This window comes from Microcaecilia unicolor, chromosome 10 (genome assembly GCF_901765095.1).
Source record: "Microcaecilia unicolor chromosome 10, aMicUni1.1, whole genome shotgun sequence".
Lineage (NCBI taxonomy): Eukaryota > Metazoa > Chordata > Amphibia > Gymnophiona > Siphonopidae > Microcaecilia > Microcaecilia unicolor.
In genome coordinates this window covers 180,931,211-180,945,168 of record NC_044040.1, presented here as the reverse complement: position 1 = coordinate 180,945,168, position 13,958 = coordinate 180,931,211, and the positions used below count along the sequence as shown (strand labels likewise).

Here is a 13,958-nt window from a genome sequence, read left to right as displayed (position 1 = left end):
TACACCCTGCTCGGCATCAGGGCTCTTACAATGAAGCACCTATTTATAGAACTGCCACTCTTGTGTCTATAGAGAAAATATGTTTAATGTTTATTATACCGCTTAACTTACCTACATCACAGTGGTTTACAATACATATAAAAACAGACAAACAAAACAAGCATTAGTTAAAAAAAAATCTAATAAAAGGAACATTGTTTTGAGAGATAGACCTAAAACACACTTATGGCCCTGTTTACTAAGCCACGCTATAGGCGCACTATCATTTTTAGCACGTGCTAAACGCTAGAGACACTTATAGGACTATATGGATGTCTCTTGCATTTAGCGCTTGCAAAAAATGCTAGCGCACCTTAGTAAACAGGGCCCTTAATGGTGGTTATTTTAGAAGCTTTATTCTTGTTTTAGACTTCCATACTGCACAGACGTCCAAATCCCGATTGTATAAAGTTGAGATAACACTGCAGGATGTCCACATGACAAGGGGGCGTGTTTTGGGTGGGACTAAGGAGGAATATGGATGTCCAACTCTAATCACAGAAGGGGACGGGACATCCATGTCTAAAAAGATGGATTTTGTTAGTTTGGACCTCTACTTGGCATGTTCAGGTTACAGAAAGATGTTCTGATTGAGCAACTGTCCACTGGAGGAGTTAAGGAAAGTCCCCTTCTTAATTACCCACTAGTTGCTGTCTCCCTCCCACTCCTCCATATGTGAAACCAGCAAGGGCTAGCAAGCTGTAGGACAGCTTTAGGTACTATGGACATTGTTAAGAGAGCAACATGCGGATCTGAGGAGTGGACTGAGTTGGATGTCCTTTCTAAAATGCTGCTCCACGTGTCTTTTGCTAAGCAATGAAATTTTAGCAAGACTTCCCCTTCTAAGTTAGAAATTGTTGCCGAATTCCACATGTCAATCTATTTCATATAAATGGCTTGGCAGATCTTCATATATAGCTTGCTATTGGCAAACCTTTTGTTATTGCTGTTGCTTCTTTATAATCATGGTTCACCTATCGTTCTAATTAAGCTCATGGGACCTGAATTTCTGTCCTAAGTTCATGTAGCTTGGATTTCTCTGCAAGAAGAATGGAGTGTCACAATGCAGAGCAATGAGTCACTGCTGTAGGAGGCACAGTCACTGAGCCCCACATTACTGAATGACTGTTAGTGAGTGGGGAGGGACATGACTAGAGTCACCTCTTTTTTACTAATGAAAGCATTGAGCCTAGTTGTACATCAGACAAATCACGTATTTGTCTGGCAATAGCCCCTACCCCACCCATCTTTCCCTTATCTCTCTTCTGCACTGGAATACGGAAAGGGGGGGAGAGCAGTAGACCTCTACAAAAGAAATAATTAAACAACAGCCAGTCTGCTTTTACTGGCCGACATGATATCAAGCTGTTAGGTAATATCTTCAAAGGTCAGTGTGGTCAGCAGGGGCGTAGCCAGACAGCAGATTTTGGGTGGGCCTAGGCAAGAAGTGGGTGGGCACCAAATGTTCTCTCCCCCACCCCCACACCAAAAAAATATCTCAGCTGGTGGGAAAATGCTTCTCTCCAGTCTCCAACTTGGTAGTCTGCAGCAGGCATGTGCTGAAAACTGAGCATGTGCAGGAGTAGTATTTTCGTTACCATCAGGGGGAAGTCTTCAGCTGGCGGAGCTTGGGATCCCCACCAGCTACTGCTAAACGTGTGCTACTGTTGGGTGGGCCTGAGCCCTAAATGGGCGGGCCCCTGCCCACCCAGGCCCACCTGTGGCTACGCCACTGGTTACAAGGCTGTTTTGTCAGGGCTTTTTTGTCGGGGCTGTTTTGTCAGGGCTATTATGACTGGGTGCCGGATATAAGATCCCAGTAGCATAGCATAGCATACACTAGGTGCTCTGCATGAAAGAAAACCCCTGGACAGATCTCATCACACATTCCATGAATCATTGACATTCTGTTTCTCTTGAGCTAAACTGGAGTATGACGGACATAGGAGAGAGGGCGAGTAATTTTCAGAGGGAAGTTGGTCATCAAGGGCTGCAAACAAGTTGGCTTTTCAGAATATCCCTAATAAATATTCATCTCCACATAGGAACTCTTCACTATATTATCTTTGCAAATTTTCACTTGCAAAGATAATATAGTGAAGAGTTACTATGTGGAGATATAGAATGTGTAACTAGGATAAAGGATTTACTCAGTTGATGTTGTTATAATAAATATTCATGAGACAAATACGCATGCATATTACCTCCACTGTATGCAAATTTATCTCTTGCAGACTCATTCAGAATTTCCAGAAAACTAAAAACATTTGCAGTTCTCGAGGACCAAAAGTGAATACCACTGATCTAGACGGTATTTCTCTAACTGCCCACACTGGGCTCTCTAAACTATATACTTTGCTCCAGTTTTCAAAGTGAAGGCACTCATGTCATGTAAAGAGATCATATGACCTTTAACATAAAGGACGTGGATACATTTATTACAAAGAGGTGTATCTTATGTGTATGTTTATTTTTCAGACTGCACCGTGGATCGGACGTTTCATTCGCTTCTGATGGTAAGTGTCTTCCCTTTTGATCTTCCTACTGTGAATCACTTTTTTTGTGAGCTACACTGTTTTAAAGTTGAAATACAACAGTGAAGAGAGGGTGCTAATTGTCATAGAAGAAAAAAGAAAAACTGAAGAGCCAAGAGAAGGTGCAGAAAGGACCAGCTTTTGTTTGTCTAAATTGCCAGTCGAATGGGAGCCAATAATTTGTTTACAAACCTTCATCAGTACATAGTCAACTCCATGTTTTGGGGGATGTTTTTAGTGCTTTTCAGCCAAGGAAAATTGGGCTATAGTAGTGATTTGATATTTCTTTCTCTTTGGGATCATAAAAATGTGAAAGATGACTATCAGCTTCAAACTTGTGTGGAGTAAAGGTTAACATCAGCCCTGTAATTTGTGCCATTGTTTCTGGATAGTATTATGTTAGTGGCATCAACATCATGAAGCAAAATGTTGAAAACTACTACAAATTCATTTATAATCATGATTGATTTTCACTACCTTGTCTTATTTAGCAAAAGGTTTAATCCGTCTGCTTTTGCAGTGGTTATTCCAATGTCTTGTCCACAGTGAGCTCAGGTGGCAGGAAATTAATCCCCCCCCCCCCCCCAATATTGTCCATATTGTACATACTCTCTGTGTGAACTCATATGTTGTAAGCAGCCTTGAGAATTATTTGGAAAGATGGACTAAAACTCCTGACTCTGGTGAAATTCACAGAGAATCTTAGCCACTCTCCTTGCCTCTACTGTCACCTCTCCCCAGCCTGACCCCTTCACCTCAGTTTTGAATATTTACCCAGCCTGCACTGCCTCGCCCTAGCCCTGACACAACAATTCCAGTGTCTCCCAGTCCCCTATCATCCCCAGCAATCACACTTTCAAATACCTCTCATCTCCAGCAGTCCCTCCCTCTCTCTCTTTCCCCCTCCCCCTGCTCCCATCAATCATTCTCTTTGTTCTCTTTTTCAATATCCCCTCCATGTCCCTAAAAGTACAAGTTCTGGGAAGTGTTTGAGCATTAAAGAGGGTTGAGTGATGCTGGGGGAAGGTTTGGCTGCTGGGGGGGGGGGGGGGGGAGTTGAATCAGCCCTTTTCTTTACCTTTCTTTATCTTATCTCCCTGGTCTTATCCTTTTCCTTTGCTTTCTCTTGTCTTTATTCCTATCCCCCAAAGTTGCCAATTCCACGGTTTGGCGGTTTTCTGCTTCCTCCCATGGGAACTTTTGAAAGCCTGCGGGTCACGGGTTTTTGGGTGCTTTCTAATCCCTGCGGCCATGGGTTGCGTGCTTTTATACCACCACCACGGTCACGGGTTGGGTGCTCTGTCAGCTCACCCTCCAGTGGTCCTAAATAGACCAATAGGAATGCATGGGAGATGGGAGGTCCATTCCGGCCCTAAATAGCTGTGCATGCACCGTGTCGGCGGGCAGGCACTGTACATGGTGGACTGGTAGATGTGGTGTGGTGGCCTGAGCTGGCCAACCCAGTGGGAGGTGGACTGTGGAGACAGGGTCTGGCGGCCAGCCGTGAGTAGCTGCTAGCAGGAGCCAGAGGAAGCACAGACTGACTGAGGGAGCCACCGGACTTGGAGCAGAGGGAGAGGAGGGGGGCCGGGCTGTGGAGGGACGGGAGGGGACAGGAGAGCTGTAAAAAAAAAAAATGCTTACTAGCCTGAGGGACCAAGGGCCGGGGGGCGGGGGTGCCTGCAATAGATGCTAACTCTCTCGGTCAGTCCATGCTAGAGAAGGGGGGCTGCTGCCGGCGGTTAATTTGAGAACAAGAAATGACTTGAGATGGGCAGTGTTCAGGTTATTCTCCCTTTCCCACACGTGCAGCCCCTGTTCACCCAGCTGCTCTATCCATGTTGTTCTTTATTGTTGGTAGCATTTTTATTTGCTCTTGCTAATATTTTCACACATGCCATTGCCGGCTTGTACAGCATATGGATGTACACAGAGCAAGTACTGGTTTCATCAGAATATGCTAATGCTGATTATGACGATGCTTATTATGATTATACTAATGATTATTATGATGATTACAACATTAATATTCATATTGACCTTATTAATAATAATATTATTGGGGCTACTTTTGGTCGGGAAACATTTTCACCACCATCTGGTAACACTGATCTCCATCCCTTATGTTTTCTGTCATTCCTTCCTTCTCCTCTTTTTTCCCTCTGATATCTTGCTTTAGCTGTCGGGGGTGGGGGGGGGGGCTATTAATGCCCCAGAACTGAAGCAGAGTCTGCTGTCTTGACTCACAGTGTAGGCTCTCAGGAGAGAGTTGTGAAGGGGCATCTCTCTACGATAGTCAGTTACATTATAAGAGAACAAGTAGGAGAGATGCCCCTTCATAACTGTCTCCTGAGAGCCTACACTGTGAGTCAAGATGATGGGGATACTGTCAGCAAACTGCTACCTAACATAGTAACATAGTAGATGACGGCAGAAAAAGACCTGCTTGGTCCATCCAGTCTGCCCAACAAGATACCTGTGCTCCAAAGTCCAACATTTTATTTTATTTTATTTCATTTGATATATCGCCAATCGCCATATAGCAGATAGGCAGTTAAAAATAAAAGCTCAGAGGAGCAAAAGAGAGAAAGTAAAAGAGAAACAGTAGTCAGAGAAAGAGATACAAAATTAAATGGAAAAAGTCTGATTGAAAACCCAGGTTTTTGTGAGTTTCTTAAATGTGAGGTATGAAGGTTCAGATTTAATATGAGGAGGAAAGGCATTCCAGAGTCTTGGACCAGCGTAGGCAAAGGCAGTGACTCGGGTAGTATCGAATCTTGTAGCAGAGGGAGGGAAAAGGTGAAGAAGGGTTTGCTGGGTAGAGTGCAGAGATCAGAGGGAAGAGTATGGGATAAGTAGCTTGGAAATGTAATTTGGAGCAGATGGAAGAAGACCTTTGTAAATCAGAAGGAACAGTTTATAGGCAATCTGGTTTGAGACAGGTAGTCAGTGTTCTTGTTTTAAAGAAGGGGTAACATGATCAAATTTGTGAGCATTGTGTAGACGTTTTACAGCTGTAGATTACATAAACTATAGACAGGCCCATTAACAAAAATGAAAGAAAGTTGTTAAGAATGGAAACCAAGTGACTTTCTAATGGGGGGACAGTTAACCATAACACAAACTAGATGGACAGAAACACCATGGCCTGACCATTATAAACTAAACCTATCCCTAAAATGGCAAAAAAGGGGATCTCTCTACACACAACTTATACCACGAGAGGCCAAATAGACCCGGATACTTTCTGGCAACAGATATACAACAACGATTGGGCAGCACAAACAGAATCCATATATTACCTCTCGGGACAAAAGATGCAGACACATACTAGACAAAATAATACCCTTACAAATAAGAACTTCACGTAGACACAACTCGACCATGGTTCAATGAAGAACTGAAAAAACTAAAAAAAACAATCTAGGAAACTGGAACGCGCATGGAAAAAAAAAAAGACGAAAACACACTCAATGCATGGAAACAACTACAAAGGAAATACAAGTGCGCAATTGGACAGACCAAAAGGTCATACTATAAAACTAAAATTGGGCTGGACTACAAAAACACGAAGAAACTATACCATCTCATGAACAAACTACTAGACACAACACCAGTCACCACAACCAACACTGATATCCTATCTGCAGACTACCTTGCTAAATATTTCAATGAAAAAATTGTAAACCTACGCAAAACCCTACCTCAGAACACCATGGACATAGAAAATTTCATTAATGTTCTAGACCCAACCCCTGGTGAATACCCTGCTGACCGAATATGGTCAAATTTTGCTCTACTCAGCGTCGACACAGTTACCCAGGCGATTAAAAAATACTCAAACAGCCATTGTCAACTGGACACCTGCCCCAGCCACCTAATACAATCTGCCCCCCACCGCTTCATAATAGATCTCACATCCCACTTAAACTTCATGCTTCAACAGAGTATCTATCTTCCTCAAGAAAAAGGCAACATCCTGCTCACCCCAATACCAAAAGACACCAAGAAAAAAAACAAACGACATCACCAACTACCGCCCAGTAGCATCTATCCCATTAGTAGTCAAACTAATGGAAGGACTGGTGACCAAACTACTCAATGACTAAATAAACAAATTCACCATACTACATGAGTCACAATCAGGATTTCGACCCCTACACAGCACCGAAACAGTACTACTCACTCTCCTAACCAAATTCAAGCAGGAAATAGCAATAGGCAAGAGCATTCTCCTCCTCCAATTTGACATGTCAAGTGCATTCGACATGGTTAACCATAACATATTGCTAAGACTCCTAGAATACTTCGGAATCAGTGGTGGCACTCTCAATTGGATTAAGGGTTTTCTAACCACAAGAACATATCAAGTGAAATAAAAAACAAACATATCATCACCTGGAAACCAGGCTGCGGAGTACCGCAAGGATCACCACTATCACCGATCCTTTTCAACCTCATGATGACTCCACTAGCCAAGACCCTATCTAGCCAAGGCCTCAACCCATTTATCTACGCTGATGATGTTACATTATACATCCCATACAAACATGATCTGGCGGAAATCACCAATGAAATCAAGCTAAGCCTAAACATGAACTCATGGGCAAATGCATTCCAACTAAAACTCAATACAGAAAAAACACACTGTCTCATCATCTCATCGCAATATAACACATACAAACCCACAAACATTAACACCCAAGGATACACCCTCCCTGTCTTAGACAGCCTGAAAATTCTTGAAGTAACAATCGGCAGTAAGCTATCACTAGAGACTCAAGCGAAATCCACCATAAAGAAAATGTTTCTCTCAATGTGGAAACTCAAATACATAAAACCATTCTTCCGGAGGGAAATATTTCGTAACCTGGTACAGTCCACGGTATTAAGCCACGCAGATTACTCTAATTGAATCTATGCGGGATGCAAGGATCAAATCATAAAGAAACTTCAGACCACCCAAAACACAGCAGCCAGGCTTATATTTGACAGCGCCAAGCTACTCAGAGAAAAACTGCACTGGCTACCAATCAAAGAACGTATCACTTTCAAAATCTGCACGGCTGTTCATAAAATTATTTACAGCGAGGCACCAGGATACATGACAGACCTCATCGACCTGCCAACCAGAAACACCACAAAATCTGCACGATCATACCTAAACCTCCACTACCCAAGCTGCAAATGACTCAAATACAAAGCCACTTATGCAACCAGCTTTTCCTACCTAAGCGCACAACTATGGAACGCATTGCCAAAAGCAGTAAAAACTACACTCGACCACCTACATTTTCGGAAAGCACTAAAGACAGACCTGTTCAGAAGAGCATACCCAACCGACCCAACATAAAACTGCCTGTTCACTTGCGACATAATGCAACCAACGACCGTAACGAACATTACCTGACTCGTCTTCCCCCTTTTCCTCTCTAAGTTCCCCCAACTGTACCTACCATATACAGTGGGGGAAATAAGTATTTGATCCCTTGCTGATTTTGTAAGTTTGCCCACTGACAAAGACATGAGCAGCCCATAATTGAAGGGTAGGTTATTGGTAACAGTGAGAGATAGCACATCACAAATTAAATCCGGAAAATCACATTGTGGAAAGTATATGAATTTATTTGAATTCTGCAGAGGGAAATAAGTATTTGATCCCCCACCAACCAGTAAGAGATCTGGCCCCTACAGACCAGGTAGATGCTCCAAATCAACTCGTTACCTGCATGACAGACAGCTGTCGGCAATGGTCACCTGTATGAAAGACACCTGTCCACAGACTCAGTGAATCAGTCAGACTCTAACCTCTACAAAATGGCCAAGAGCAAGGAGCTGTCTAAGGATGTCAGGGACAAGATCATACACCTGCACAAGGCTGGAATGGGCTACAAAACCATCAGTAAGACGCTGGGCGAGAAGGAGACAACTGTTGGTGCCATAGTAAGAAAATGGAAGAAGTACAAAATGACTGTCAATCGACAAAGATCTGGGGCTCCACGCAAAATCTCACCTCGTGGGGTATCCTTGATCATGAGGAAGGTTAGAAATCAGCCTACAACTACAAGGGGGGAACTTGTCAATGATCTCAAGGCAGCTGGGACCACTGTCACCACGAAAACCATTGGTAACACATTACGACATAACGGATTGCAATCCTGCAGTGCCCGCAAGGTCCCCCTGCTCCGGAAGGCACATGTGACGGCCCGTCTGAAGTTTGCCAGTGAACACCTGGATGATGCCGAGAGTGATTGGGAGAAGGTGCTGTGGTCAGATGAGACAAAAATTGAGCTCTTTGGCATGAACTCAACTCGCCGTGTTTGGAGGAAGAGAAATGCTGCCTATGACCCAAAGAACACCGTCCCCACTGTCAAGCATGGAGGTGGAAATGTTATGTTTTGGGGGTGTTTCTCTGCTAAGGGCACAGGACTACTTCACCGCATCAATGGGAGAATGGATGGGGCCATGTACCGTACAATTCTGAGTGACAACCTCCTTCCCTACGCCAGGGCCTTAAAAATGGGTCGTGGCTGGGTCTTCCAGCACGACAATGACCCAAAACATACAGCCAAGGCAACAAAGGAGTGGCTCAGGAAGAAGCACATTAGGGTCATGGAGTGGCCTAGCCAGTCACCAGACCTTAATCCCATTGAAAACTTATGGAGGGAGCTGAAGCTGCGAGTTGCCAAGCGACAGCCCAGAACTCTTAATGATTTAGAGATGATCTGCAAAGAGGAGTGGACCAAAATTCCTCCTGACATGTGTGCAAACCTCATCATCAACTACAGAAGACGTCTGACTGCTGTGCTTGCCAACAAGGGTTTTGCCACCAAGTATTAGGTCTTGTTTGCCAGAGGGATTAAATACTTATTTCCCTCTGCAGAATGCAAATAAATTCATATACTTTCCACAATGTGATTTTCCGGATTTAATTTGTGATGTGCTATCTCTCACTGTTACCAATAACCTACCCTTCAATTATGGGCTGCTCATGTCTTTGTCAGTGGGCAAACTTACAAAATCAGCAAGGGATCAAATACTTATTTCCCCCACTGTATGTACCTCAATCCACCACAATATCACTTTGTATTCATTCATACCATGTATTTGTTCAGACCGTAATCGGTTAACGCCGTTAATGGTTATATGTAAGCCACATTGAGCCTGCAAAAGGTGGGGAAATGTGGGATACAAATGTAACAAATAATAATAATTATTATTATTATTATAATGCCCTCACATTTTCATTTTCTATTTGTATTCTAGAGTGTTCTTCTTTATATCTTTTTTTCAGTTTTGCTTGGGTTAAGGGCTGCCATGCTGCATTCTTTGTTTCAGTTCAGTGTAACATTAGCCTAGTCCGTGTTCCCAAGGTTGTAAAATGTAAGAGAAAACTTTAAAAAGTTTGTGTGGAAAACTTGCCCAATACCCTTACAAAACCATCAAATGGAGGAGGAAGTGACGTCAGCTCACGGAGATGGCTGCTTAGCTAAAGAGCTCTGTTAGCTCCGGAGCAAAAATAAGCTATTCCCCACTTAAATCGAGGAGATCTGTCTTCAAAAAACGAAATCGCAAGCGCTATGGCGGCGAAGAAGCTGGCCAAATTTAAATTCGCGTCAGAGGCTCCGAAACCGAGTGGGAGTGCAGGAGCACGAACGACGACACGAGGCTCCAAAATGGCGGTCGAGGACTATGAATCCGACCCGGACCTCGAGGAGAACGGGGCAAGTGACACAGAAATCTATAAACAGGATTTTGTAAGGTGGTTTAAGGAGATAAAGACTGAACTGGTAACAACAAGGCGCAGCCTGCACACAGCAGTGGCGGAGTTGCGGGAGGAAATGAAGGAGGTTGGAAATCGGCTGGCGGAAGCGGAGGAAAAGACTGAAGCTGTCTCAGCAGAGGTTCGGGAACTGCAGAAGTCTCTCAAATTGGAACAGCAATCTAAGCAAGAGATGGAGATGTTGCTGGAGGACTTGGAGAACCGCTCACGGCGGTGCAATTTGAGATTCAAAGGGGTCCCGGAGGAAGACCAATTTAGGGACGCGGCCCAGACGGTTAAGGATATATGTGCCGTCTTATTACAGCAAGACACTAGCTCTGAAGAAGAAGTAAGAGGGGAGCCGGTGGAAATCGAGAGGGCTCATAGGAGTCTGGGGCCCCAACGAGGTGGAATGCCGAGAGACATAGTTGCCTGCTTCCACAAGTTTACTGTGAAGGAAGCGGTGTGGCGAAAAGCGAGAAATATGGGAGAAATAGAATGGAAAAATGGGAAGATTAAAGTGTTCCAGGATTTGGCAAAGAAAACACTACAAAGGAGGCGAGACTTAGAAGTTACATCATACCTTCAGAAGGCTGGTCTGAGGTATAGGTGGCTACATCCCTTTGGAATACAAATTACAGTTGGGAATAACACCCGGAGGCTACAAACTCATCTGGGGGCATGGAAACTCCTGCGTGACATGGGATGTACAGATCTGCCGAGAGAGGTGGAGGATACACAGCTGCAGAAGCCACATAGTCCGGTTCGAAAGAGCGGAACGGATGGCAGAAGGTTACCAGACAGAAGGAACACCAATCACAGTCCATGGGGCAATCGGAGCTTGAAAATGAAGATGGCACCTGAAGAAAGTCAAGTTTAGACTTTTTGGTTTGACTTTTGGTCTGAAGACAGACAAACGGGGTGACCTGTAGGTTGTTATCGGTTGGTGTATTATGGGATAGTGTTGCAGGGGGGGAAGAAAGGTCGGGGAATGCTGCTGATTGAGTTAATTGCTACTAAGCGGTCCTCTGGGGAGGGCTCACTTCCTGAGGGGCATAACTGGCAGACGGGGGTGATGGCCAGTTGAGGGCAAGGCCCATAATTGGGAGGTCGGGGGGAGGGGGGTTAAGGGTGGAGTCATGGAATATAAATGGTTTGAACAGTCCTAATAAGAGGAGCATCATTTTTAGGGAGCTGCGCAGAATGAGCTGGGACATAGTTTTCCTACAAGAAACGCTTATCAGGTCGCAAGATACACACTTAATACTCAACAAAGGTATGGGAGAAGGTTACACGCTGGCAGACCCCAAGGGGAGCAAAACGGGGGGGTTGGCAATTTATGTAAAGGATCATTTGCAATTTGTTAAAGAAGACATCTATAAAGAAGGGGAAGGGAGATGCATTGCCATTAAGGGGAGAACAAAGGAGGGTCCACTCACACTAATTAATGTTTATGCACCCAATGCAGGTCAGGGGAGGTTTTATGACCATCTTAGGCAAGAACTAGCGAATTTTGTGGAGGGGAAGATTCTCCTGGGGGGGATTTTAATTACACAGTAGAAGAGATTGACCATTCTAAAAGAGGAGTGGGTGGGGGGGGGAGCTAATCGATGTATGCTGCGTAAATTGATGAGGGAATTAGATCTAATCGATGTGTGGCGACTCCAGCACCCAGCCCAAAGAACATATACCCATTATTCCCATGCTCAGAGCTCCTATGCACGAATTGATATGATATGGGGTAGTAGGGAGCTATGGGGCGCAATTCATCAGACAGAGATTGAGAGCATTCATGCCTCAGATCATGCCCCAGTCTGGATCGCACTGAAGGGGATGGGACGCAAGGGTATGGGAAAGTTGTGGCGCCTCAATGAAACTTTACTAGATCAAACGGCAGACTGTCAGGAAATTCGAGAAGTCATTAAAGAATATCTAGAATTTAATGATAACGGAGAGGTGGGGGTGGGAACTTTGTGGGATGCACTGAAGGTGGTGACATGGGGACACCTTATCCGAAAAGGGGCTTTTCGGAAAAAGGAAAGAGAACAACATGAACTACAGGTGCGGAAAGAGCTGGCAAGACAGGAAGCTAGACACCAGAGGATAGGGGGAGCTCAGTATTTGGAAGAACTCCTGAAGTGGAGAAGGGAATTACAGACTATTCAGATGAAAAGGATGGAGTTTCATAGAAGCTTAATGCAACAGAATTTTTTTGAATATAGTAATAGGGCGGGAAACATGCTAGCAAGGAGGCTTAGGGAACGAAGGATAAAAAATACAATTGTAAAAATTAAGGGGGTGAAAGATGCGCTCTACTACCAGGATGATGAAATTAGAGAACAATTCGTGAACTTCTATGCTAAATTGTATGCTAAGGGAGCAGGGTCTCAAAAGCATGAGATCCATGAGTTCCTACGGGAGTTAGACCTACCAAAGATAACAGCTGAGCAGAGGGCGGAACTGGAAGCCCCAATTGACCTAGAGGAGGTGCTTTCAGTCATAAGAGGTTTGAAGAGCGGGAAGTCACCGGGATTGGATGGCTATACTGCCAAATTCTATAAGATTTTTCAGCAGGAATTAGGGCCGCTTTTGGTAAGGGTAGGGAATGTATGTTTTGTGGAAGGCAATCCGCCACTGAGCATGCGGGAGGCAGGGATCACGGTGCTACTAAAGCAAGGACGGGACCCTACAGTTTGTGGGTCGTATAGACCGATATCCCTGCTTAACGTTGATGTTAAGATTCTAGCAAAGGTAATAGCGGAGAGATTGAAGGTATTGCTCCCATCGCTTATACATACAGACCAGTCAGGTTTTATAATGCATCGACAAGTGAGCGATAATATTAGGCGCACTTTAAACATCATTTGGGGAGCACAGAAAAGGGGGGATTCTTTGGCGCTGCTCACGGTCGATGCTGAGAAAGCTTTTGACAGAGTAGAATGGGAGTACTTATGGGAGGCTATGCTGGAAATGGGGCTAGGAAATTTGTTTGTGGGGTGGGTGAAAGGGCTGTATACGACTCCGGTGGCCCGGATCAAAGTTAATGGGGGCTGGTCAAATTAATTTGCCATTCAAAGGGGAACGCGGCAGGGCTGTCCCCTCTCTCCGTTGTTATTTGCTATATCTATAGAGCCACTCGCACAAAGAATTAGAAAGCTCAGAGATGCTAAGGGGATCCGAATGGGGGGGAGAGACCACAAAATGGCACTATTTGCCGATGACATATTGTTCTATGTGGGCTACCCGCTCCTGACGTTACCTATAATAGTGAGGGAATTGAAGTCTTTTGGAACCCTATCGGGCTTTAAGGTAAATTTGGATAAGTCCGAATTAATGGGCATTACGATATCAGAACCAGAGATGGAACAGTTGGGGAGTAATTTTGATTTCAGGGTGACTGCCACTAGCTTTAAATATCTAGGTATTAACATCTCGAGAGATCTTGATAATCTATATATGCTGAATTATATTCCCCTCTTTAGAGAAATCAGAAAGGACTTATATAGATGGAAGCAGGGTTGGTTGTCCTGGTGGGGTAGGATAGCAGCCATAAAAATGAACATCCTCCCTAGGTTGCTATTTCTGTTCCAGACATTGCCTATTCTAGTCCCTAAAGGGGAGAT

The 13,958-nt window shown here is 44.3% G+C and overlaps 1 protein-coding gene across 4 annotated transcripts in view; it reads left to right on the top strand.

Annotated features, from left to right (window-relative positions):
- The window catches only part of ERICH6 (glutamate rich 6), a 71,626-nt gene that overhangs the window by 46,143 nt on the left and 11,525 nt on the right, over window positions 1–13,958 (top strand). For all 4 annotated transcript variants that reach the window (XM_030216839.1, XM_030216840.1, XM_030216838.1 and 1 more), the window contains one exon: window positions 2,518–2,555. In XM_030216839.1, coding sequence (XP_030072699.1) covers window positions 2,518–2,555 — 38 coding nt within the window. The remainder of the gene's footprint in view (window positions 1–2,517; window positions 2,556–13,958) is intronic.